Source organism: Pyxicephalus adspersus, chromosome 11 (assembly GCF_032062135.1).
Source record: "Pyxicephalus adspersus chromosome 11, UCB_Pads_2.0, whole genome shotgun sequence".
NCBI lineage: Eukaryota > Metazoa > Chordata > Amphibia > Anura > Pyxicephalidae > Pyxicephalus > Pyxicephalus adspersus.
The window spans coordinates 43,778,031-43,805,345 of NC_092868.1; the positions used below are offsets into that span (position 1 = coordinate 43,778,031).

General features: G+C 38.6%; 1 protein-coding gene across 2 annotated transcripts in view; it reads left to right on the forward strand.

Moving 5' to 3' along the window:
• SKI (SKI proto-oncogene) overlaps positions 1-24,748 on the forward strand; it is an 81,136-nt gene extending 56,388 nt beyond the window's left edge. Inside the window, exons 2-7 of one of the 2 annotated variants that reach the window (XM_072427018.1) lie at positions 11,059-11,178; positions 12,362-12,477; positions 12,581-12,852; positions 13,808-14,109; positions 15,763-15,993; positions 17,482-24,748. In XM_072427018.1, the coding sequence (XP_072283119.1) occupies positions 11,059-11,178; positions 12,362-12,477; positions 12,581-12,852; positions 13,808-14,109; positions 15,763-15,993; positions 17,482-17,670 (1,230 nt within the window). In that variant the 3' untranslated portion in view covers positions 17,671-24,748. The remainder of the gene's footprint in view (positions 1-11,058; positions 11,179-12,361; positions 12,478-12,580; positions 12,853-13,807; positions 14,110-15,762; positions 15,994-17,481) is intronic. The other variant, XM_072427019.1, reaches the window with a different exon arrangement.
• The last annotated feature ends 2,567 nt before the right edge of the window (positions 24,749-27,315 follow it).

Genomic DNA, 27,315 nt, shown 5'->3' on the forward strand with positions numbered 1-27,315 from the left:
CTTCCAAGTCCTGTGACCACAACATCCTGTATTTCATTCTGCCTTTCTCATCTTGGGCAACATTTCCTTTAATTCTGAATGGAAAAGTTTGCTTGTTGCATATTGATCTTTTGTGAGGAAGGGCAGAGTGCCAGAACTCCATTAACTTGTACACCCCACAACTTTGGCAAGTCATGTCACTGGAATGTCTGATGTGAAACAGCTTCAAAAGCTTTGAAAGAACAGCCGTGGGCTCCAGTGGGATTGCTGAGAATTGAAGGATTCCATTTTGTTGTGGCTTAAAATACAAGTAACCTTAATTTTATGCCTTAACGTGTATAAGGGCAAGTGATTCTTACTATGGAATGATGGCTGCCATACTGTCTACATCTGTAAAAAACAGCCGCTATGATTTTGGATATTCTATTGACTACCCAGCTGTGATAAGAATATAAATGTATTTTTGAGGATTCTATTTACTTGGGGCTTATTAGAGATTTGGACAAATGTCTGAGCTCATATTCAAGACGACTATTCACCTACCAGGAAAGAGACACTCTTGTCGTACATTGGATCCTCGTGGTTGGGCTTTTCTTGTATAGTTGTGTTTATTCCATTGATAGGTATGCTTCAGATCAAAGTGCCCAAGTTCTTCAAAGCAGTATTGTGAAGAAAGCCTTTTGAATAGATAATATGGGATCCTGGTCAGCCCTAAATCCTTAAATAAAAAAATGACTACTTCTGGACCTGCCTGGTAAAAGAGCAATCGACAGCTAATCCCGGGCCCTGTGCCTTTTGTAAAGAATGATTTCCCCACCAAGCTTTTATTTTGTCTGGTCATCAACTTGAACAAAGAGTTAAGAATCAGTGTCGTCTTCCAGTGAAAGAGCTGCTGTTTTTATTGGCCCTTGTCTAGCCATTTACCTCAGGTTGAACTCCAGCCCAGAAAACAGGGCTGTGTTGACCCTGATGGGCTTGAATGTTACTCCATAGACCCTTGCACACCCACTAGAGCTCTCCTGAAAGGCGGTGACCTCTTCTCACCCCTTTCGGTCTCCATGGTGCTTTGTATTTCTCTCTTAGCCATGGGTTTTCTTTATGTATGCCGTCTCTCTACGGACATGCTTTTATTTTACTTTTTTTTTTTTTTTTTTTTTTGCCCTTTTCCTGTTTTGTTTTTCAGGCTTGATGTACATACACATATAATAACCTGCTGAGCAGTGGAATGTTTTATTTAAAATTTCAGTAATGTCTCTGTGTTTTCTGTTTAGTTGACACTTGAGATGTAAGCTTTTTTTGGGCTGAAGAGAGATGAGCTTGTAGCATTTTTAATTGCCGTTCCCTTGCAGGAAACAAAACAAACAAAATCCACGTGGAACCATTGTAAACATTTGTTAATTCAGTTTTCCCCCCTGAAATGTTTTAAAGCTGGGTGGAAAGAAGCTGTAGGCAGGTGGTGGTCCCTGTATTTTGACCCAACTTTTCACCTGGAAACAGCCGGTGGTTATTGAAAAGTGCCGGGTGATTAGCCCGGCTAAAAGGGCCTGGGGAGAATGCTGTAATTTAACTTATTTTCAATTCACTTTAATAAATGGACTGTAAAAATCCTATAATTTGCAATAATAACGTAATAACCTTTTTTGATTTATTGGTGGAATCAAAAGGTTTTGACAAGGCTACCAATACTAACCACCTGCTAACGTAAGTTGCCTGGCTGTATGGATTTGGGACAAGCATGGAACAACTAGGTTGCAAGAAATTTCCAATCTGCATATCTATTTTGGGGTAATTCATACTAATAAAACCATCAAAGTATTGATGACCAAGAGAGGCAACTAGAGTCTTCAGAAATTGTTCAGCAATTGTGTTGTTCATCCCTCCAGAAATCTGGAATTTTCTAAATGTGTGCAACAGTTTAGCTAGCTTTTTTTCTTCTTTATTTTAAAAACTCTGTTTTGATTTTCTCCTTCGTTGTTGCCGGCCTGCCTGGAAAACACCCACATAATTATAGATTTTCCAGATTGCAAGTTCCCTGTGGCTTAATTGAAACACAGGAGGCTTTGATGTTTGCAAAGGATGCTGCGACTTAAATGTTGCTCCTGAGCGCCAAAAGTCTTCCATTTACACTGTACATTGACCTATTTTTTTTTCTTCTTTTACCTTTTGCTAAAATTCAGAGTTTCACTGTTAGCAAGCAGGTGTGAGGCCTGGCGGACAGCCAGGAGGTAAGTAGAGGTAAAGGGACAGATTGTCGCCATGCAGTTCCACCACACGTGGAGACGGCCTATTGATGAATCTCTGGAAAGAATCCAAGCACCCTGCTCTTTCCCTCACCCCCCGCGAGGCGCGAGTATACGGGAAAAAAAATGGCTAGACAGAAAAATTGATTGTTCATGTAATTTGATTTGACATAAGGCAAAGTGGAAAGAGAGGACAGGGAAAAAGCTACAGTCTCAGCACTGCATTAGCCGAGCAGGAATTGATGTGAAAGAATTTATGGCTGCCCGATTTCTCCTCAGGAAGTGCATTTATAGAGGCCTCACCAAAAAGGGGGTCAGAGGAACCTCCAGTAATATTGGGATGAATGGAGCCTCTGTAGTCTAGGAGACACTGCGGGTTTATGGAGAAAAAGTCCCCCCGTTACTGATGAGAACAGATTTTGTTGAGATCACACGTTGGGCAACATGTTTTAATGCCGGTCGATTACAATCAGCCCTTATTAACCGCGCTGTACAAATAAACCACCAGGCTTGCTGACGTCGAGCGGTTCTCAAACCCTGCAGACACATAGCTGTCTGCTGCAAGCTCTCCAGACTCGGCTGGCTTTATTATTTTTTCCAATTTTTTTTTTCCTCCTTTGATCAGTCTGAGCTTGTACTTACCAAAGAAGGTCACGTTTGTACAAGTTTAAGGTTTTTATAAGTGGAGCTTGTTATTGCATGTGGCATTTCAGTGCTATAAAAGTAAGTTCAATTATCTGCATGTTCAGCAGAAGGTGAAGATAAATTGCTAAAACATATAGCAGCTCTGCAATCCTATTTCGTTGTTTTGCTGCAGTTACTACAGGTTACAGCCAAGCTCTTTATAATCATCGGGGCAGCACTCCAAGCTTGTGGTTTCCAAAAAATATAGTGGCAATTTACGCTTTGATGATGTCTGTTATATTAAAGGCACACACCTAAACCCTACAAACCAACAAAGTGCACATTGATCTGATCTTACAGCTCGAATTGTGAACGCACATTTACCTGGGCATTTCTTTTTTAAAATACGGAGTCTTGGCAAAGCAGAAGCTTTTGTACATGAGCAATATTTTCTGAAGTTCCTATGACTACACATGTGACCACAGGAAGAGGGTGCAGATCTTTAGTCTGCAATGCCAGGAACAATTGGAATGCTATAACTGGATCCCCTTAGTATTTTACGGACTATCCTTCTGTCAGCCTGAATCTACTAAATGAAACTAAAGGAGGAGCTTGGCAAACTGCTTGGGATTATCAGCCTTCGGTCTTCTGGCCCTGGTAGCAGACATTAAATGTAATTGGTCTTGAGACGGAATCCCCAATACAGCAAGGGCTCCAGGATCTGTCTGGGATTTGATCTCCGCATTGACCTAGGCAAATCCTTTCATGGCGGCAACAAATCTCCTTAGCAATCATGTCTCCCCTTGAACCTGGGTATGACTTTCCTGGGCATTACTTGCTGCAGAAGAATCAGTCTAGCAAAACGTGCCACCGGTAGCTAAAATTCTGTAATTTAATATTAGGTCTTTTGTTTGATACTACACTAAACGGTTTGCTGTCGAGTATGAAGTGTAGCAATTATGAAGGAATGCTCACTGGAATGTAAGGGAAACTGCCCTACTTTTAGCTAATTTTGGTAAGATGATCACCTTGCATTCTGATAGTAGACAGTAGACTAATATATTATAAGCTGTTGAAAATTGAATGAGGCGATTGCTAGGTTTGCTCAGGTTTTCGTGAAATTAGGGTGGATTCCCCCCCATTTAGCCAAGTATGTTCCATTTAGAAGAGTATATTGGGGATGTTTTGGTGAAATCAGGGTGGATTCCCCCCATTTAGCCAAATATGTTCAATTTAGAAGAGTCTATTAGGGATGTGTAATGTTATTTAGCTTTGTGATGGCAGAAATGACTATTTACTACCAGCACGTGTACAAGCCTAGCATACAGCCATCATTCTTTGGTAAATATGGGATCTCATTATACACTGTTCACCATTTATAGATTTGCAGTTCTTCAGATCTTACCAGCACCCATTTGGTTAAATGGCCCCCTTTCTGAAATAGACTAGTTAAGTCCTTAGTTTTTACAGGCGCCTGCAAGACTGCCATTTAAATCTCCCACGAGCCTCGGCATGCTGTATGTTTTTAAGAAGCTGTACAATGTGTGTCTGAGCACATGCAGCGAGCACCTAAATGCTTTTCCCTTCAACCCTGTTAAGACAAGTTCCATCCGTCTAAGCACCACGTAGAATTAAATCCATGCTGCACAGGATAATTGCACGGAGTGGCAGGTAGGCTTTTTCTCCAGCCTCCCCCTGGGCGCAGCATCTTGTACAGCATACACGTGACGATCTTAAAGGCAGCCAAAGAAGATTTAAAAGTCTAAGACTGTAATTGGTTGACTAGCTTTGCCCTCAGAACTGCGTAGAGGTTCCATCATGACAGTTACTTAGAATAATTAAACTCTGAGATTTCCCTCCAGTTTTTAATCCTAGCCCTATTAACGCATCTGTTGTCTAGTGCACAAATTTCTGTATACGTTTAAGATTCCTGATAACATCAGACCAAGTTTTACCATCTTAGTCTTTTGTGTTCAGAACGATGCAAATACAGAGCTTTTAATAACCTAAAAAATGTAATATGGCAACCAATTGGCTTCTCCCTCTTATGCCTGTATTGTCTGCATTAGGTTTGCAGATCCTGACAGTGACTGCACATCACATAGAATGCAATGCCAACTTATGCAGATTTATAATGTACGGGAGTTGGCAGAGAACATCGAAAGATGTAAAAATATTTAATGGTTTTGCTCTGTGTTCCTTGGTGTAGACCACAAAGTGCAGCAACATTGCATTTGATTTTTCATTATTGTGCTCATCAGCATAGCTTTACATAGTCTGAAAGAGTTAATATAAGGAGAGTATAGTTTACTGTGTAATTTGTTAATGCTTTCGGGAAAGCACAGGGTTGTAATGCAGGTTGAACTGGCTTCTGTTGATCCCAAATCAATACATTTTAATGTCCATTAGCTGTGCATCCAGGTAAAAAAAATATAGATGGAGCTTCTCAGTACTGCATGTTTGGGGATAGGTGTGTGTGTTCCTATTGCAGAATGGAATTTTTGTTTTAGCTTTTCAATTTCATCTCCCTAAAGAGGACAGTTCTTGGTCTCCTCTTGAATTGCATTTGATGGCCATGAAAAGGGGCGCCAAATGCTGGCAGTAGTACAGGTTATTTTTAGAAGTCCAATTTCCATCCCAGCCAGCACTTTGTATACAAGATCTTTTCTTCCCTATTGAAATGGCTAAGTTACCCACACATTAATAATTTCTTGACAAGACTTTATAGAAAATGAGTTCATATATGGGTGTGAGTGACTTTTTCAAGTGCCTGGTATCAGAAATTGGAACGTGACGTGGCATATACAAAGTAGACGTTTATAGAATACTGTATGTGATCATTGTACAAGTTTCATTGTCTCCTGCATGATTTTTAGGGTTTGGGAAGGAAGCTGGATGGTGTGAATAAAATATTTAAATCGTATTTAAATTGGAAGCCAGTCTAATGTTGACTTGAGTGTCAAGTTTGAGCTCTCACTTAAACCTAAATTTTATTTCAAAAAAGGATACTTGCTTAAACTTTTTTTTGGGCATGCCTGAGAGTTATTTAGAAGCTGCAATACTATAGGTTGTGTAAGGTTAGCCTCACAACTATTACTAATGTTTTACACATCTATGTAAAATATAAGGGCTTGGAAAGACATTCTGAAACTGGAGCAAGAATTAGGTGTTGGCCAAATGCATGTAGGATTTGCCTCCTAATTTTTAGCTATAGTTTTATTCCAGAATGCCCGTGTTTACTTGCATAATTTGATTGCAAAATCATTTAACCTTTAAGCTTCAAAACCTTATTCGATAATGAAGAGTCCTGGAGTTCAGATTCTTGCATTAAAGAGCTCCTTGAGCAGAATGTCCTCAAATTCTCAATGCCAAACATAGCCACCACTGTTATTGCATTATCCTTTCTCTCGTCTTACCATTTTTTTCATTGGTTCGGCTTTTTCAAGCTTTGTGGCATATGAGCATAAAAGCACAAACCTGAGGTTAGTTCATGGCATAAAATAAAACCTTGCACAGGGTGAAATGACTGTACCTATGGAGGATTCCACAGCAGCAGGCTCACTCTGTGGGCGGGTACCGCTAAACCCCAACTGGTGCCAAATATCTTGCCAGCTAAAGATGTGTTGGTGGTCGTGCTGACGGAGCTATGATTTAGCAGGGGTGATTCAGCTTAAACAACAGAGATTGTACATTTTCCCCAGCTTACTCAGAGACTGTTATTTCCTTCCTTTTACTGAAAAAAAAAATCTATTGTAGAGAGAAATCCACACAGTGTGCAGTCGGGGCGGAGGGGGTTGAGTCTCTGAACAGAACGTTGCAGAATACAGCCAAAAGTAGCCCAGTGCGTAGCTCTAATTTGGGGCTTTACTGCTGACTGACTAGCTGCAACAGCCGCACACAAACATGACATGCCCACTCATAGCTTAGTTTTTATGCGCCCGTTGTAGTATGTAAACAGAACTGTGTAATCTTACTGGTTACCGGCTCTATGATTAGACTATACAAATGTCAACTGCGGTATTGTAATTCAAACAGCACAGGACACTATAAACATTTTTTTAAATCTCGTTCTTCTTTCCTATGCATGTTTCATAGGTTTTGGAAATTGCAAAACCACATTTTCTGGCTGAAGTGAAAATACAGGAATTGCAGTGTCACTTAAACGTGCAGACATTTTAACAATAAATAGGTCAATTTTGAAATATGCCTTTTCTCAAATATGAAGTTCTACCTCATATCAATCACCAAATACAATTTTAGAAATGTATTGCTTGGTAAGCATTACTACTCAAGTGCTACCTAAAATTTAAGCAGCATTCTTCCCAGGCCCTTTTAGTCGGGCGCACCACCCGACACTTTGCAGTAACCGCCTGGCTGTTGGGTCACAATATCCTGGTCGCACCCATCCACAGCAGCTTCCCACCCAGATAAAAACATTTCTGGGGATAATACTATTTAAGGGATACAGTTGGATCCCCTCTTTACTTGGCTAGACAGTAAATGAGCAGAAAAACTGAAATAAACTAATGACATCCCTGTGCTCACTCTGCTCTTGCCTATCAGTCTTCCATGTCAACACATTTACTCATGGAAGACATGATTATCTCCTAGAGTTGCCCTTCTTCTCTGCTGTTTGTATAAAGGATTGCAGGCGGCAACTGTTTAATTCCCTTTCAGTCTTTAGAACTAGAAGGTCTATTCTTTAGGACATCCCACCAATACCCATTCTCCATTTCTCTAGACTGATGTGCTCTTTGCACCACTTCATGTAACCCTTTAGCATTTGTTGACACGGTGACATATTTTTATTTCAGAACAACAGATGCAATAATGCTTTTGTGGGAAGAGGTCCCAGTCCTGCTCATAATTTGGTCCCTAACCAAAGGCATGTCTAGAATCATAAAGCGCCTTTGCCCTAGTAAAATATCTCTGCAAACGAGCAAATAAAAATGTGGCCTTTTGCAAGCATTCACAGCCTGGCAAATTCCTAGAAGACAAACAATTCCATATCTTTAGGACTTTTGCAATACTTTTGTATTTAGGAAAATTTTTGAGCATGTCTGTGCCGGACGTTAAAGTGGTTTTGCACCATTCAATCAAATCGGAAAATGGAAGCGTTAACTCTTAAAACTTTTTCATTTTATCCTGTGATAATGACTTGCATTGTGTTCTGTTTTGACATTTGTCAATAGACTGGTAACAAGCCTCTGATTCTACAGAGCGTGTAGAGCGAAGCATCGGGAAGGAGTGGCTCCGGACAAGGAAAAAGAATTAAATAGGGCAATTGTTTTCACACAGGGTCTCATCCTCACTTCAGACACCGAGTGTCTCTGATTACACATTCTGCCTCTCGAAGTTTAGTGTTGAAGTCTGTTTTGTCTAGTACAATGGTATCCAGACACTGCTTGCCTAGGAGCAGCTGCATGATACATAGTGCCTTCTAACACACAGACTTAGGTTTCTTCCTTTATGTCATATGTGACTTTTTGTGCTATATCTGGGACAGGGTAAAGCAATAATTGGCTCTTTTGAACATGGAAGTTTTACAGTAGCTCCAGGCTTTGGAAGTTGTAGTTCCTCAACTGTAAAGTTGTTTCCCAAAGTTTCTGTAACATTTCTTTGGTGTTAGTCGTTCAAAAATTTGTGCACTTTGCTAAGGTTTTCCCTTTTATATGATCACAATGGCGCAATCTATTTACACCAGTACTCAAAAGCAATTTTGATACCTTCACAGTTGCTGTTGCAGAATAACTGTGAATTTCTGTCTAGCACTTTTTAACACTATGATATGCTACAGCTTTGAGGTTTGCTTTAAACAAATAAGTAAGTTCCAGACCGGCGCCTGGTGTTGTGGTTTTTGCTGTTGGTAAGAGCGAGTTATATATATTTTTTTTATTTTGCTGCTGAGAAGAGATGGTAGCGAAACAGGAAAGACCTCACCCTACTACTACTCGGAAATTTACACGATTCTATAAGGCTGCAGAAACAAAATGCAAGCTGCAATGTAAGCTTAAAGAATATAGTGTTTTTTTCCAGCCCATTTAAGATGTCTGTGTCCTTAGGAGAAAATATAGAGGGAGCCCCTTTCTACCCAACTCAATTTGTCACATTTGTTACTAAGTTCATATTTCTAGCTTTTGAATGGTTTGGGTTTTAAGTAAGGAATCATCTTTGTTTTGTTTTTTCGGAAGAATTCCCTCTTAAAATCTCAAAGGCCAGCCAGTTTAGGTTTGAAAAATTGCACGTCTGTTCACATTGGCTTGATCCAAAGCAGAATCCACAACTACAAACGGTAATGGCAGACTTTGACGAGAGCTGGCTCCTGGGCCGATGTTATTGCGTTGCTCAGCACCCACATGATGACAAGGCCTCCACGGTTTATTTTATGGAATCCGTTTGTTTCTGCTGATCTAATACTGTTTTCTTTCTCTTTTCTTTTTTTTTCCCCTAAACCAAGTTTGAAGATGTTGAACTTTAATTTAATAACAGGTCTCCCTGGAAAATGGACCTCGGCCAGTGTGAATATACAGATTTCCACCTCGAGGTCATTGGTTCAAATCTGGTTTAGCTCGCTGGTGTCTGACTTGCTATTATCTACGATGAGATGTAATTAAACTTGACGCTGTGTGGCAGGCTTGCCAGACACTAAAGCCTGTAAACTTATTTGACCCAAACCATTCCTTGTTGGTTTTCTTTTGGTTAAAGTTGGGGGGGCAGTGGAAACGCTTGCTTAGACTTGTTTCCTAAAATCTCTTTTGGCTTTTTTCCCCCTTCACTTGTACTCGTTGATTTTTTTTTAGAAATCAGTCCCTGTTTGCTTGTTTTCACAGCATGTTAGGCTTCCTCTTTAAAAACAAATCTGTAAATCCAATTTTTTTTACCTGAATTTTACACGTTCGTACTCCATTCTATGATGACTGCTTTTGCTCTACTTAGTTGTTTGCATTTCCTATCTCTATGCAAACCCATTGCCATTTTGTATCAAAACACTATGCTGTTTTAACAATCGGAAAATTTGGCCAGCCACTATTCTAATCCCGACATCCTTGGCAAATGCCTACAAGACTTCTGCAGACTACACTACACGTTGTACAATGTAGCCTAGCCTAGAATTGCTTCTTCTCCCACAGCAGCAACACCACACTGCTGCTTACTTCTGTGGCAAACTTGTTTTTCATGCCTATGTAGAGCTATCCCCTTTTTTAAAAGTGTGATATATTAGGTGTGGAATTCTGGTAGGGCCCTAGCAGCGTAAGAACTTTAAAAGTAAAATGTGCCGCACCTGCTCATGAGACGCCCTGTCCGTTTACTTGTGTGTTGAAGGGAATGATGTTCTTGCCAAGAGGTATTTTCTATGCTTTAGGGTGATTTACAGTCCAAGATTCAAACCACTTGTGGAAAAGTCAAAGCAGGAGTTGGCATTTTACCCAGAATCCAGTGCAGCTGTGGCAGAGTGAAGTCATCCGCTTAACAACCATCACAAATAAACACAGACTGCGCTGTTCTGATGCACACCACATAAAATATTCCTTCTATGTGCAAGGCGAAGGCAGACGTTTGTCATTTTATGGGGAGGGTTCCGAGAGGGTGCTCGCAGGGACGGTTCCATTTCAGTCGTTGCTAAAATCGGTAGCACGCTGAAGTCACACTTGGTCTGTTCTGTCAATTTAGGAACTGCTAATGGTGTTTCTGTAAAAGGTTGTCCTTTTTTTTTTTCACAGTGGGTGCTACAACTGTATATGTTTTTAACGGTAACCCTTTAGGTGAGATGTAAACTATAACGGTGACAATTACCAGCATTTCTCTCTAGTTGGCCTATTTTTTTTTTTAGCTTTCCACTAGAGGGCACCATCAAGTCGATACCATGAATGGGGTCTGTAACGGCTGCACTTTCACAGCTTTTACTATTATCATTTTGCAGGAATAGTTTGGGTGATTGTGGTTTACTATCATTGAACCAATAAACTATTTCAGCTGAATGCCACAAATTAATATACAAATTCATATGCAATATATAATACATTGCAGCTCTAAAGGTATTTACATAGTTCATCACCTTTTTGATGTAGGTATCTGATAACTGCATGTACATTTTTCCCTTTTCAAGAGCACAGCAAAATCCCTCTTCTTTCTACTGTTTAAAAATACAAAAAAGAAATAAAAAAAAAAAGGTGATGTGCTAAAATATCAATTGTCTTTCTTGTCTCTCTTGCAGCTTTCTTCAGAGCCCCCACCTAAAAAGCCCAAATCAGATGATACCATTACCCACTCCCCAAGCTCCGCTGAGAAGGACAAGTCTTCAAGTTGGTTGCGAAATTTATCAAACTCCAGCAAAGTAAGCGTACATTTCTATTATGCATGTATTCTCAATAAATGGACTTTATCCTTTTCAAAACTTTGCAACAAATTCACAGACACAAATATGAACAAGACCTATGGTGAGCTGCAGCGTTCAGCCACATGGTCGACCACAGTCCTAGCTTTTCCTATTCAAGTGAAAAGGAATGGTTGGCAAATGTGCACAGCCGCAGTTTACTCTAAGCCTCGGAGCTGCCAGCCGTGCAAGGGCCCTTAAACATTAGGTTATGCAGCCTACTGGATTTAGCTCTTAAAGTTAAATAAAAATAAGAAAGGCTTGGGCTTAAACTGAGCATTCCAGATCAAGCCAGTGTGTTTTGTTTTTTTTGGTAGAGTTGCTCTGGCACATGTTGGGAGATGAGGTAAGTGGCTTTCCGATGGCTCAGAGTCTCCGCAAGTTCCACAGTCCTTCCTCACCCCATAACCCCAGCAGGAGCTTCTGCATGCTTCATATTTATTGGCAGGCAACAACTGTTAAGGGTCTTAAATGTAATCTGGCTCATCCTTTCCAGTGAAAGTTGCTAAGCAATTAGGGCCAACACGGCAACCCAAGGAGGGGGCAAGGAATGTACAACAGCGGCTGCTTATGAAAAATGAGAGTGCTCTAGCCAAAAACCACAGGCTGCGTTACATGTGTCCGGCCAGGTGTGCGGCACAGGTGAAAAAGCCAGACGGCCAAATTGCTGCCATGGCATAGCTATGCGTCCCAGCCGCCTGTGTCATGAAATACAAATCGTAGAACTCACAGGAGTGTCGCCTGTGCATTCTGTTTGTAAACTGAAACCACTAAGCTTATGAATAGAACCAGGATCACAAGAGGCGTTCTCGTTTACACAGAGCAGGGTCACGCTCAAGAGTTGCTTTATAAATCTGCTGTACAGTTACTGCTGCATCTTTTTTTTACCATGTAGTTTATTTGTAATGTTTTGAAAAGGATTCATTTTTATTCCTATACATTTGGGGGGTTTTATTTTTTAAATACATTAGTTATTTTACAGGAATGATTTTCTATTTGTGCCTTTAACATATTACCTTCCATAAACCTCCAGCATTGATATGGATTTTGTTTCTGGACCTCTTTCTTGCATCTGCTGTTTAAGCAGTAAGAGTATGTTGGTTCATTTGTCTATTTATTAATGTTTTCTTTTTGTTTTACACAGAACCCGGGATATGTCCACCCTCGCCAGCGCCTGTCTGCTTTCAGGCCCTGGTCCCCTGCCATTTCATCAAATGAAAAGGAGATTCCCACCCATCTACCCACCCTGATCCGCGATAGGTAAAAATAGAGAGAAATAAATCACTTTTCATGCATTAAGATTGTTTTGTTGAGATTTGTTTTTAATATGTTTTTTCTTCTTTTTTTTTTTTTTTGTTTTTAGTTTTTATAATTACAAGAGTTTTGAAAACTTAGTTGCCCCCAATGTTGCCCTGGCACCTCCAACTCAACAGAAAGTCATCACAAGCCCTCTTTGCGCACCTGTTGTGCCAAGAAGTACTCAAGCATCAGGTAGCCCTTCCCAGTCTCGAAAACGAAGGCCAACGGCAGAACTTCCCCCAGCGCCTGAAGCCCCCACTCCTTCTGTCCCAACTCGGGAAGAAGAGAAGGAGTCTGAAACCGAGATTGAGGTGGAAAGTAGAGAAGAATGTAAGTGTGAGTTGAATTTTACTTTTTCTAACCCAAGTCATAGAACAAGCTGTGATATCTTTTTTTCCTCTTTAAATATGTTTCGGGATTAGTTTTTTCCATCTTTTCTTTGCTGCTATGATTGAGAAGTAGCTTTGATGGCTTACTATAAGGTGTATACTATTTAGATGTTGCACTCAATATTGCAGCTACTTGGGCACTTTTACGTAGTTGCACTTTTACCTGAGTGGCACTCTGGATCTTGCTGTTCTGGCATTTTCATAGGGGTCCAGGATGAAAATAACATAGCTCGTAAATAATATTTACACAACTCAGAAGGTGGGTGTTGAAACAGAAATTATAGATCAAAGATTGAACGGATTATGTTTACGAGTCAAGTTCCAGTAGTTAATCTGCACTGTTCTTCTGAAGCTGGGTATCATTTGCCTGGTTGATGAATCATACGGGTCACACACAGGTCATTGCACTCTTGTTTGTGTCTTGACTGTCCTATGATACGTGCCTGTGTTATAAAGGGGAAAAAGTGTTGAGGCAGTTTTATTGCCCATTGTATAATGTTTGAAACGTCCCTTTAAAATGAGTAACATGGTACACATTTTCACACACCTCAAATTAAATTCAGATGTTTCATGATCTTAGGAGGAGGCGTGACATATTAAAGCTATGGCGGCTCCATAAAGTATACTCTACTGGGTTCTACAATTTCCAAAATTATAAGGCATCTTTGTTATAAGGCCATTGTAAATGGGTATAAGGTAGTTTTCTTTTAATGGCCGGCCGCAGAAAAGCAGCTGCCATTTAATTGGTTTTTACATTCAAGCTATGTTTGCTTTTCAATTAAAGTTGCATACTGTCTGCTTTATGTAAAATGCTGTTTTCGTTACCAGTTTTACTTGAAATGTTGATCAGAACTTTGTGAACATAATATCTCACATTCTGCGTTTTTTTTCTCCACTTGTAGTCACTTCCTCGCTGTCTTCGCTCTCCTCACCTTCCTTCACATCCTCCAGCTCTGCCAAGGAGTTGAGTTCTCCAGGCATGCTAGCTCCACCTGCGGTTAACCATTCCTTTGAAGCGGCTCCTCATGGGGACTCCATTAGCAGTGGGCTAGAAGCAGAGCTTGAACACCTTCGGCAAGCCCTGGACAGTGGTCTGGACTCCAAGGAAGCCAAAGAGAAGTTCCTTCATGAAGTAGTTAAGATGAGAGTAAAACAAGAAGAGAAACTGAACGCTGCATTGCAGGCCAAACGGAGCCTCCAGCAGGTAAAGTGCCTTTATTGATATTTGTAATTTATGTTTTTATTGCTGTATTGGAGTAGGACACTAACACTGGGCTCACACTAGGATTGCTTATATGTGCCATATGCACCTTTGCACCTATGCATGCTCACGAGGCTAGTACTTGCAATACAGGTTTTCCAAATGCTCAAGTTCTTATTGACCAACCTCTGGAGCTTGTATTGAAGTCTGTGGCACTATAGCCTCCAATTTAATACATAGCTCTGGTCCTTGCCTTATCAGTGTGGCTTATTAGACTTGCATTTGGATACATTTGTTGCTCTGTCTAGTTTCTCACCTGCTTTAAGTTCCATATTTCAATAAAAGTTCAGCCTTCATGTCAGTTGTAATCATTCAGTCAGGGACCAAATAAAGATTTACCTTAAAATTTCAAGGGAATTTGAATGAGAATGATTATAGAATAGTTGGGTCTACTATTTGAATTGGCTTATCTTGTGTTACCTACCAGCTGTACCATCCCTGGTAACCATTTCCATGGTGGTGTTGTCAGTCGAATTCTCTAAGGATATCTAATTTTAATGTTTTAAGAAGGGGAAGCACCATAGGGATAGTTGTCAGGGTTGTTGACTAATACACAGTTTGCACAAACTGCATAATTCAAAGGCGTTACAAAGATAAATAAGACGCACTTTTTTTTTCCTAGATCTTTTGCCCTTCTGTATTGTCCACCTGTGTAATGATTGAGAATGGCTGCAGTCCTTGCTTGTCTCTAAGATAAATCGCTGTAGCTTCCTTTCCTCCAGTTCCTAATTCTGGATGAGAGAAAGTCAGTAGTGCACAGACGTTAACAATGGCTTGGCTGGGATGTCGCATTATTGTAAAGGGAAAAGGATTTCCCATGACCTAGCTGCAGGGTGTTACTTAACAGAAACATGTTGTTGTGCATTCTGCTATCAGAAAGCCAAAGGAAGTCCCACTTCTGGTCTTTTTTTTTTCCCTCTTCCATGTTTTATCCTGTGAATCCTTTCACAATCTGATGATATATCAGGAAGCTTCTTTTTGACTTACCTGCCCTGTTGTAGATAGATGGGAAGCTCCAGCTAAATGCAGCTGTTTTGGTTATCTAGACAGTTCAACTTAGTAGATGTGGGTTAAAAGTTTCACACGTGCAGGGGTAAAGCAAAATGCCTTTCACCTTTTACTTAGCTTTCTTGTGTTTTATGCTTTGATGTTTTGTCAACATGCATAATGACTGCCTTTTATAAGGGACCACAATCCATTAAAGCAGAGACCTGGCATGCCTTGATAGCCACCATTATGACATGTCTTTGTAGATTGAGCTGAACGGGTTGTGTGCTACTCATGTTTGGTGTACTAGTCTATTGGGTTATAGTATGTCATTAACCTGCCTAATAATTAGAAACAAGGTGAATGGAGAATTTATAATGGTGAAGCGAAGGCTTTGGCAGATTGGCATTCGAACCATAAGCCCAGCGTAATCTGGGGGCTTTATTGGCTAAATAACTGGTTAAAATGCTTTCTCTGTCCTTTTAATTAAGCACTCTTTATCATTCTATGTTTTCTAGCATCATGGTGCTAAATATATCTATTGCTTGTAGGAGGTACTATTGTGCTAGAATAATCACTGACCTTCTTCCTCCATATCTTGTCATTTAGGAGCTGGAGTTCCTCCGTGTTGCCAAGAAGGAGAAACTGAGAGAAGCGACGGAGGCAAAGCGCAACTTAAGGAAAGAAATCGAACGGCTCAGAGCAGAGAATGAAAAGAAAATGAAAGAAGCGAATGAGTCACGGTTACGTCTGAAGAGAGAGTTGGAACAAGCCAGACAGATTAGAGTATGCGACAAGGGCTGTGAGGCTGGCCGGATACGTGTCAAATATTCTGCTCAGGTACATTAACTCAGTTCAGTAGAAAACAAATCTGTAGTGTGCAAAAAGCTGGAAAACATTAACAAATTTCTGGTTACGTAAATTAAGGTCAGGCTAGCATAGAAGTGAGTGCTTCAACGTCCTGCACTTTGAGTGGGGAATCCAATCTGACAAGTTTTATATTTGGTTTACAAAACATCCTTTAAAGGAACTTCAGCCCTGATCAAATTGCCATCTTTTTTATGAAATTAGTAGATAGTGATGGCCTATTTCTAGCTAATGATTCTTCAGTGATGAAAATAGGCCTGTGTGCAGCACACTGACGAAAGAAGAAAACAATTTGATTTTCTTTGAAAATACTCTGTCAATTGTGGGAAGGGGAGTAGACTGATTATACTGATGTGAGACAGGCCAAACCAGGAAATGATGTGGACTTCCTCCCAAGCGTCAAGCTGATAAGAGGCCTCCAGACTAAACATTACCAGAGCGAGAACTGTGCAATGGGTGTTACCTGCCTTTCTCTTCCACTGAGAGTTAAATGCCGAGCTGCAGCTGGGTGCTGCTCAGAAAACTTGGCTTATAGCAGTGTTTTTCTAGCCCGCATTCACCTTGGGGAATGAAGGACTTATTGTCTCTTTAGTGACACTGGCTGATGGAACACACTCTCCCAGCCTCCCTGCATTCATTTTATTGTCTGTCGCCTATTAGAGAATTTTGACCAGTGCAGGAAAGACTTACTAAAGCCCATAGAAGAACTGAGCAACAATGGAATGATTCCCATAACAACCAGAATTTGAGATCTATTGGTTGGTATGGCTTTACAAGTTTAAAAACTGCTTGCCTGATTTGTACATTCAAACCTGAATCAACGTGAATTCTGTTCAGCAGACAATTACATGAAAACCTGGTCAGTCGAAAAAAAAATATTGTACGGTATTCAAAGTTCATCTACAAAATGGTTTTCAATTTGTTTATTTCACAGCATCTGGCCACAATTAGCACGGGAAGAATAATAGAAGAAAATTGAATGGCATTCTCTTATTACACTGCTATGCAAAATGTTTATCTGTGTGTATGCTTTTTTTCTTTTTTTGTTAGCAGTCAGTGGCAGGCTGCTTCCTCTGTCAAGGTCAGGGTAGGGTCACTTAACCAGCATCCTTCTCCAACAGATACAGAAAGACAACAATGATAAGCTAGCTCTATTTACCGCCACATCATGTCCTTGAGTGGGCCTCTATTGTAATAAAGGTCACCCTTTTGTAATTGACGTAACCTTTTTGATTTTTAGAAAGAAATGTATGGAACGGGCATAAGGATACCCTGAAAAGTTAAACTTTTAGTAGAAAAAAAATGTAATGTGTATGATGGATGTTTAGATGATGGTCTTTCAACTGGAAGAAAAAGACTATTGTTACGTTTTTACATTTATTGCTGTCGTGATCTGGAAACTATTAATCAGTGTTTCATATTGCTAAAATATATTAACATTTTCTGTCTTACCCATTTCAGATAGAAGAATTGCAAGCAAAACTTCAGCAAGCAGATTGCGACCGTGAGAAGCTGCGGACAGATCTTGCTCATGAGCGGGAAGCCAGAGAACACTTGGAAAAAGTAGTTAAAGATCTACAGGAGCAACGCTGGGTTAAGCCCGGTAGCCTTTCCAGCAGTGAACACACAAGAAAAGACATTGAAAACTAATACAGAATAAAAAAAAGTCTATATGAAGCAAAAAGCAAAAAAAAAGTATCTATTCATATAGAGAATTCTACGTTTATGCACAGGAAGAGGATGAAATTTCCCCGACGTATGCATGAATAGGTGCATGTGTGAGTGTATGGAGTGTGTGCTTTGAGCTCACACAAGTTATTAGGAACTTTATAAAGTCCGAGAGGGAAGGGAAGATGTTACCCTGTACAACAGAAGCACTGAACTTTGCCTCTTTAGAACCCACACAGCACAACATCTTACTGTGCCTCAGACAGAGTGTTTATAAAATGGAGTCACTTCGGCTCTCAAATGATTTTTTTTCTTTTTTTGTATATGTCAACTACAAAAGAACAGCAGCATTCAACAAATTCAAGAAAAAGCAAGCATTATCAGTTCTTTTAAATCGTTCTTAAGCTTGCCTGGAACACTTTTAGATTTACCCTTTTCTTATAAGCTATTTAATATAAAGGTATATTAAATGACATGGACAATATAAAGACTATTGAAAATGGGGAGGGGAAAAAAAACAGATTTTTGTATAACAAAGCAAACTTTGATGCACAATTTTAACTGACGTTACAGGCTTTTTGGGCTTTATTAAAAAATCAAAAAAGAAAAAAACGGCCCTGTGTCCCTTCTCCTGAACCCATCTATCCCCGTTCTTAACACCGTTCACATCGACTGTGCAATGTATTGGTAGCAAGCCATCGATTTTGAATCCACAGACTCTTCTGCATCAAGTGGCTTCTCCTTCAGATCTTATCTGGAAATAATTCGGTGTACTCCATCTTGGTGTTTATTTTTTATTTGTTCTTTTTTTTTTAACCTATATATATATAAATATATAAATATATGTATATTTTTTTTAATTTTTTTTTTTTTTTAAATTTTGTTAACAGAAAGTTTTATCTGTACGCTTGTAGGAGAGGGTAAAAGGCAGACAGAAAAATCAAAACTAACAAATAAAAAAAAAAAAATGTATAGCCATACTGACCAGTGTTTTTAAATCCCATCATATATGACTGAGATCTTTTAGGTGCATATATTATTGATCCTGCTCAAAGGTGCTCATCACACAAAGGAGAGCTCAAATCAGAATAGAGAACATAAGATGGTTTAATGTTTGTGGAAAGAACAGCTTGTATTTGAAAGTCTGTATAATCGATTGTTAGTATTTCAGGCTTTAAAGAATATAATTTTTATGACAATACCTTGTTTTGCATGACTCAGTGTTGAATGTTCAGCCTTGCATCTGCATTGGTGCAAACTAACAGTACAATGCCAAAATCTATGATGCAGTTTTACTACTGAAGCAAGATACACATCCCACACCTATAGCAATAATTTGAGGATAAAGTTTTCAAACTTTTTTTTTTTTTCGTAGAATTTTAAACAGCCAGGGTAAAACCAAACAGTTTTCTCCTCAAGCTGTCCATAGACTGTAGATGTCTCTGCAAGATTGGGAGGTACAGGCAGGCATCACTGTCCTTTTGAGTGAAATGGAGGTCTGACGGACTTGAAACTTTGGTCTGACTTCTAATTCTTTCGCCTTAAGTCGGCACTGAGGATGTTTCCCAACTTCTTGCCCTGCTCTACCTCTGCATATCTAAAGTTTATTCCATTCTTTTTAAAGGAAGTTCCACCATAAGTAGCAGCTGATTATTCATTGGTTTTATTGATCAGATATCCCATCAGATGTGTCTCCATTTGCCATCATGTTGGCTTTCTCCAGTATTGGAATTTAAATGGAAAATCCAACATGGCATGATCCTTGAGTTGTCAAAGCAGATGGATGGACCTGGAAACTAAAGGATACCTAAGACATTGCATACCAGCAAATCCACCTGCTGCAACGTTTTAAGGAAAATAAAACCCAGCTAGAATGGTGCTATAGGCTTCCAGTTTCCAAATGAAAGGGAAAAGGCACAGCTACATGGAATATCTGACCAAATACCCCGTAAACCTTCACAATAAGATCCTTGATGTCCTACTTTGCTTTTTATCCCAAAAAGTTTGGACACCAAATGGTCTCCACTGATCTGTTCAGATCGATTACACTTCTTTTGAAGTTTATTTAGGTTTTTCTTTTAAACCATTGATGTTTTATATCCTCAAGTTACTGCTATGGTGTAGAAGAGTGTTAATTGTCTTGCAATTTGAATCCGTTTAAGGTACTGACTGGGCCAACAAATGCTGGCTGTTTTACGTTCATGTGTTTTATCAAGTGTGTTATTAAAGGGTGTCCATTCTTGTGTTAAAATTGCTCTAAGAGATTGATTGGCAAGTGATTTTAATGATAATGGGATATATGCGTTCTTTGTGCATTTTAAGGGGAAAATATTTTTCTAGAGATGATCTATGTGAGAAAGTGATGGCTCAGAGTGTTCCATAAGGTTCCTATTATTATATACGATCTACATTAAGGATCATAATACAACTGGCAGCTTGGCGATCTTTACTATCAAGAAAAGGCAACTTGATGCCCCTTTGTGGTAGGGGGTCTGACAACCCTTGTATTCCCTCAATGGCTGGAGGCTTACACATCACTCAACTCATTATATAGCCTATAGCTCCAGCTGTTGGGAGTTTTAGTTTTACAAAGTCTGGTAAGCCATAAATTTCCAACTCTTCCCTTGTGATAAGACAAATAATGATCCAGTATCCTGATGCTGATACATTTCTTCTGCGTGCTACTCCAATTTTATATTTTCATTTTTATTCATGTGTCCACAAGGAATCCTCAGGCTTGATTTTAACAGTTAGGCCTAAATACCTTTTTGAACAGGCTTTCTGCTTAGTATGTACAGAAAATATTTATACTCTATTGTAAAGTTTACTAACTGCTCTTTTAAAAAGTCAAAACTATTCTATACAGAAAAATAAGAATGAATTAAAAAAAGAAACTTAGAAATAATAATAAAAAAAAACTTTAGTAACCGATGCATTGCTGGTGGGACTGCAAAGGTCTGGTCTTATTTTTCACCAAAAACCATATTTTGTCTGTTTTGCGTGGTTGACCTGTTTATTTCCTTTTTTTTTTAATGTAAATAGTGTCTGCGCTTCTCGTAGGTAGACAGGTGTAAGTGACACCTTTTTTTCAGCGGTGCAGTGCCACTGAGATGTGAGTACCTCTTCCTCTAATCCTTCAAGTGTCTTGTGTATACCAGATAGTATTGAAGTCTTACCATCTTGCACAAAAAGGCATTGAGAAGCTACTTCAAAAGCTATCCCAAAAATAGGTATCATTCGCACTTAGGAAATATCTTAGGAGAAGGACCAACTAAAATAGACGGCCATTATATAGTATTTTTCCAGAATAGCTCCAAAATGGCTGCCTTTTGGCCTTCTTATGTACCGCACCATCTGTCGATCCTCAGTGTTTTTTCAAAAACTTGGTATACAAATAGGTTACATAGCCATTCTTACACTCTTGTAGAGTACACTAACCTGGCTTTGTATATAGTGTATACCTCCCATGTCACTGCACCTTTCACGTATCTGCTTAATATTCTTGGTTTAGAGACGTATATCCGCACACACAATGCAATGATGCAGTGACTCACAAGTGTTTTTTTTTCTTTTAAATTATACCTATGTTATGTTTTCGTTGTCTTTTTGGGCCTACCCTTTCGCTGCTAGTGGGTCTCGCTACATATAGAATGTATTTTACATAAAGACTGCATTACAGGTCATGTTTCCCCAATAAATATCTTTTTGTACAGTCCTCTGCAGCTTTCTAATTGCTGCTGGTACTGAAGACTCTTGCATCTCATTTTGCATGTATTAAGTCCTGCAGCTGTTTTCTGTCCTCTATAAAGTGCAATGCATTTATATATATTTTCTTTAATTTGGCTATCCATTTTTTCTTTACACTTGATACATGAAACGAAAATTCCTGCCACACTTTTAGAATGGGCATTAATTTATTTAGATATGTTTTTTTTTTTCTTATTATACATCCACATTTCTGGTCTTTCGGTTATAACTACCGCTGCACTGATTTCCGTTTTTTGGCATATGGACACCATTTTGTTTTGATGATCGGCATGCTATATTTGGGAGTATGTAGATGGGTGTTTTTGTACATCTGTGTTTAGTGTCTGCACACTTTGGTGAAAAAAGTGTTATGGAAAAAAGCAAGGCTGCCATTTCTTCTCTTCCAGAAACTTCTAGTTCTAGTTTTTTTTTGTTCTCAGAACTTTAATCCACTGAATTGGAGCAAGTATGAAGATATTTCTTTATCTTCCGCAGATCCTAATGTATGAGTTCTGGGGGGGAGGGCAGTGACTTTGTGCTGAAGTCAGGGGGTCCACTTTTCTAACCAGGCAACTAGTGGTTTTTAGAGGACACGTTCCGGTTCTTTTCCGTATAGTTCTGCAAGTTTTGCTTTGAAGGATGTCGAATTTTCTGAGCTCCCCTAGCAATGTGCTACCATAGTCAAAAATTGGTGCCGCACACTGTTGCCGTTGTCTCCCTATGGCCTGCTCATATTGAAGATAGTGCTTTTTGGAGGGTTTGTTGAACTGAAATGGTGTTCAACAGCAGTTAATGAAGCCAAGCACAAACAGAACATATGTGCATATATAACCCCTGTCTGGTTTTATAATGTCTATAGTAATTACACAAAGGGCAGATCTGTGCTGTTTTCTATAAAACAAAAAAAGTTTACGAGAGAAAAAAAAAGTGCATGTGCTAGTATTCCTCTGCATTAGGAACGCTTTTTAATTTTTTTGTACTAAAGTAGACTGCCTCACTCCTGCAATCTACTATAAAGCCACTCAATTATTTTTTTTTTTTTTTTTTTTTTGGATTTAAGATTTACCTAAATACACAGGTCGCTCTTAGCCGTGCCTTCCTTCCTTGTTGGATGTTTGTGCCTTGAAATCAGTCTATAGCATCAGTTCTCAGAAATAAGATCCCCCTTTAACGTTGGAGCCCTTTATCTCTACAAGAGATGAGATCAAGGTGGCTCTAAGATTGAAAGCTTTCTCACTACAGGGCTGTAGTATTGTCAGATCATTTTTCGCTGTACCTGTGGGGAGGGGGCCACACTAAGAATATGAAAGCCATATTGTGCTGCATTGTTAGCAGCATGCAGACGCTTGAATTACCGCAACATGTACATTGGGATTTAATCCAGGTGTATCCGTTTGCTATTCTCTCCAAGCATGGCATCTCAGCTGCCAGGCAGACTAGCATGATGAGTTGATGTAAATCTGAATGCTAGGGTTTTGGTTTTTTTGTTGCTTACCAGTGTTGTATCCTAATTTTTTTTTATATGGTGTAATGTTCGGCAATAGTTCCATATGTCAGTGTTTCCTGGCCTTTATGTAATACCTTAGTGCAGTACTGTGCACTAGCCCACAGCAATCTGATGTCAACCATTTGCGGTCATGATTCCAATGAGGAATAACTTGTGGTTGTTTTTTTAGTTACTGTCCATTGTTGGCATTATTAAAGTCCTACTACTTTTATTTCAGAAATGTATTTTCTGTAACATTCTAGACCTTCAATGGCAACAAAGAGTATGGGGTTTGCAGATCTTACTCTGCATTTGATCTACATTTAATAAGTAAACCATTTTCATGATATACCCCATCACTTGCCTCTTCTAAGTCATCTGATCCGTTAAATGCATCCTCACAAGGATGAGCCTTGTGTGTCAAAACCTGACAACATTATTGCGAAAATGTCACCCAAAGCCACCAACTGGTTTTCGAGTGTCAAATGGCATGCCAGTTTTAGTCTTTCTGTAGGCAACCCATCTGTGTTCCGTATCTCTAGTATTTACATGCAAGGCCATTGGTTTTGACAATGTTACACTTGCATTCAGCCTCCCAATCTTGCTGCATTCTAGAACTGGCTCACGTCTAAAGATCTGGTGAACCTAGCAATTAAAGGCCTGTATGTTTGTATTCAGCACCTCCGCATGCTATATTTTTGATTTGACGAAGGTTTTGAGAGGTGTTGTATAATCAGCACAGGGGGATATGGTGTGTAATTCCTATATATAGCATATACTTCACCACAGTAAATATATAGATTTTTTTTATATATATATATAAAAATATATATATACACAAATGTATGACTGCTTTGCCCATTCATGCAGACTGACTCTCCTGTTATAAAAAAAAAGCATTACTTTAAATGTTTATTCAGTTTAATAACTTGTTTCTATACTGAAAAAAATGAAAGGGAAACAAAACAACAGCAATAACATTCATATCTATTCAACAGATATTCTTAATCATAATATTCTACTTTTAAAAAGTCAAACTAGCCAATTGTACAAAGAAACTCAATTTTGTATATAGAATTTTTTATTTTCATTTTACACTGTTGTATTATAAATGTATATGGTGTCTTTTTGTTTTGTTTTTTTCCTCCGAAAGCTCTTTATTACTTGGTAATTGTCTGATTTAATTTTGTGTTTTTAACTACAAAGACTCTGTTTAGAAAAAAAAGAAACCTTTTACAGAATATAAATGTAGTCTTATTTTTTTTCCATCACATTTGTCCATATTTTCATTTTACAGTGTTTTTTTTATCATTAACTTGTTGTCATTTCTCACATTTTAGAGGGAGTTTTTTTTGTTTTGTTTTTTTGTATCAGAAAAAAATACATTTTTCTTTTTCCACTTATGGGAAAAAAACACACCCACATTGTTATAGCCAATATCATTTCAATACAGTTTATTTTATTATTTTTTTTATAATCATCCTATGCTGCTGCTAATGACAATATTAAGAAAAAACTTACTCAACTATTCTAGAACTATTTTTATGTAATAAATGTATGCTTTATTGTTTATGAATGCCTGATTAAAAAAAAAAGCAAGAAAAAAAAAAGCTTAGCATATTTATCTATTTCGCTGTGTACGGTCAGTCTCTTTATTCATTTTTTTTTTTTAATAAACTTTTCCAGACCCTTTGCCCTCACACAGTTAATATTGTAAAATAAAGGACTTTATGAGATTATGTATGAAAATAGCTATGCTTATATACCACAGTGACTGAATGTACAGTGTATAGATGCATTACCTAAAATAAAATGTTTGTCCAGAAACAGTTGCTTTTGCCTTCATTTGTTATAAGCCTATCATTGTTATTTGTATGATACAAAAGTCAACATGGCAGTCTAGATTATGTGGTTTCTGGCTACCAATCATTACCACAGATATCTATTCTGTTTTAAATGGCTATAGATTAGGGTAAAGTATAGGTGAACAGCCACTAAAATATCCAAACTCATTCATATTTAGAACTGCATGTAAACATGTAATTGGGTACTAAATATCTCCTATTACGGAAGCCTGAGACTAAATGTGTTTCCCCTCTTTTTTCATCTAGCAATTTTTAGGGTAAAAGCACATTCCCTCTCAAGTAGAATTACCAATGAACTGCAAGAACTATATGGACATACCTAACTCTATAAACCTAAGACTAGTACAGACCATCAAGGTTCATTGGGTTGCCGAACGGCCTACAAAATGGGCATTCGGCTTTAACCATTACATCCACTAGTGTTCATCCACTTTTTGGAAGCTTAAAATGTCCTTGTTAAGATACAACTGGGTCAGCTGTCCTCCAATATAATGCTACGACATACTTATAAAAATACAAGTTTGGATATGGCCCTACCCTCCTACAGAAATATACCACAAGGCAACACAACTTGTGAAACTATACAATACTAAACACCTTTAGCTTCCTTGCCATGGGCATGCCCTTCACATTGTCTACAAAGAAACACAATACAGGTTGTCTCCAAGTTAGAGAGATCTGGCATATGGACGACTCCTAGATACAAATGGGGCTTCCCTGCACGTTTGTATGCAGGACAGAGGTTTGATGGGGGGAGGGGCAATACGCATGATTTGCAGAAATCTTTTGCTGTTCTGCAAGGTCCTGTAACTCTTTAATAACCAAGTTAATGAATGTCTAGGCTCCATAAAGATTAGTTTTTTTGCTTTGTGATTAACTCGCAGGATTTTTTTTTTTTTTACAGTAACGGGCACCATGCTGCCTAGTAACATGTTGAGACAAATATCTGTCATAATTGCATTCATGAAAATAATATACCTTCTTCAACTTAAGAACAAACCTACAGTCCCCATGTAACCCAGGGACTACCTGTACACAGATTACAATTTGCCATATGCTATAGGCCCACGTATGTGCACACCTGTGCTTGTTAAAGATCCTATTTTAAAGCCCTTTCTATTAATTTGGACTTGGCCCAGCATTTGCAACTTTAAAAACTTCCTCTCTTCTGTGATGATGTTCTCACAGGGTTTTCGAGTGTATCTAAGGAAACGTGTGCCCATTCAGCCAAAAGAGTATTTGTGAGATCATGTATTGACGTTGGACAAGAAGATACGGTTTGCAATCAGTGTTCTAATTCATTCCAAAGGTGTTAAGTTAAGTTGAGGTCAGTACTCCTCAGCAGTCTACACTAGTTCCTTTTGTCAACTCATGCTTTATGGAGCTGGCTTTGAAGTATAGTCCTGCTGAAGGAGAACAGAGCCTTCTGTAAATTGTTGTCAATAGGCTGTAAGAATACAGATATATATATCTTTCAATGCCTATAAATAAAATATTAACTTAAAATTCACCTGAACTCGGAAATTTGAAGATGCATCAACATGATAATATGTCAAGTATGTGATGGTCTGCTATCCACAAACAACTGCCTGCTTTTATACTGTACAAGGTTCTTAATATATTAACACACATTGATGGGAGTGTAGATCCAGGAGTTTCTCAAACCAAACCCAAGGATCCATAAATGTATAGGCTGGTATAATTATGCATTTGCATAATTTGCCTTTTGCTGCAGAAATACAAAATAAGTGTATAAAAAAATTAATTCTGGTGGTGCCTTTACATGTTTTTTAACATTTTTGGTGTAGCTATTCATGTTATTAGTCCTTAAGGTTTAAATGGTGAATGTAATATTTAATTTGTTTATTTTTTTTCACGTCTTATCCATAAAATCTTCCACTTGTGATGGTTTTCAGCAAAAACATGGATGAAACATGCAGTAACCCTAATTGCTGCTGGGTAAATGTGTGCTTCTATTAGAAGATTACTAACGCGTGGGTACTTCAGCATAGAAGTCTAAAAAAAACATGACCTTTTGCTGGTTCTTGGCACTTCTCTCGTACTATTGAATTTATTTTTATTTACATAGTACCAATCTCCTCTGGAGCAATATTTGGTACCTACCATCTCTCAATCTTTTTAACATGGGGAATCCCTTGAAATAAGTTTCAAGTCTTCAGGCATCCCCTTCTATAATTCCTATATCCACAGCTCACAGTATCTTAGTGTGGTGGTCATTGGGGAGAATGGGGAAAATCTTACATTGCTGGCCAATGGAAACAATATCACCCTTATAGATAGCCAAAAATATAATTGGTGAATAATTGGTGTCAGATAAACTGCCCTAAGAGTCACAAATTTAACATTGCTCAAGGAACCCCGAGCAACCTCTGGATGAAGTTCCAAGGAACCCTGATTGATAAACAATGGTCCAATGTTTTTAAAATCATCATACGGGTCAAATAAAGGGAATTCAAGGGAAATATAAAAATGCACTGAAAAATAATGAGATATGATAATGTGGTCAGT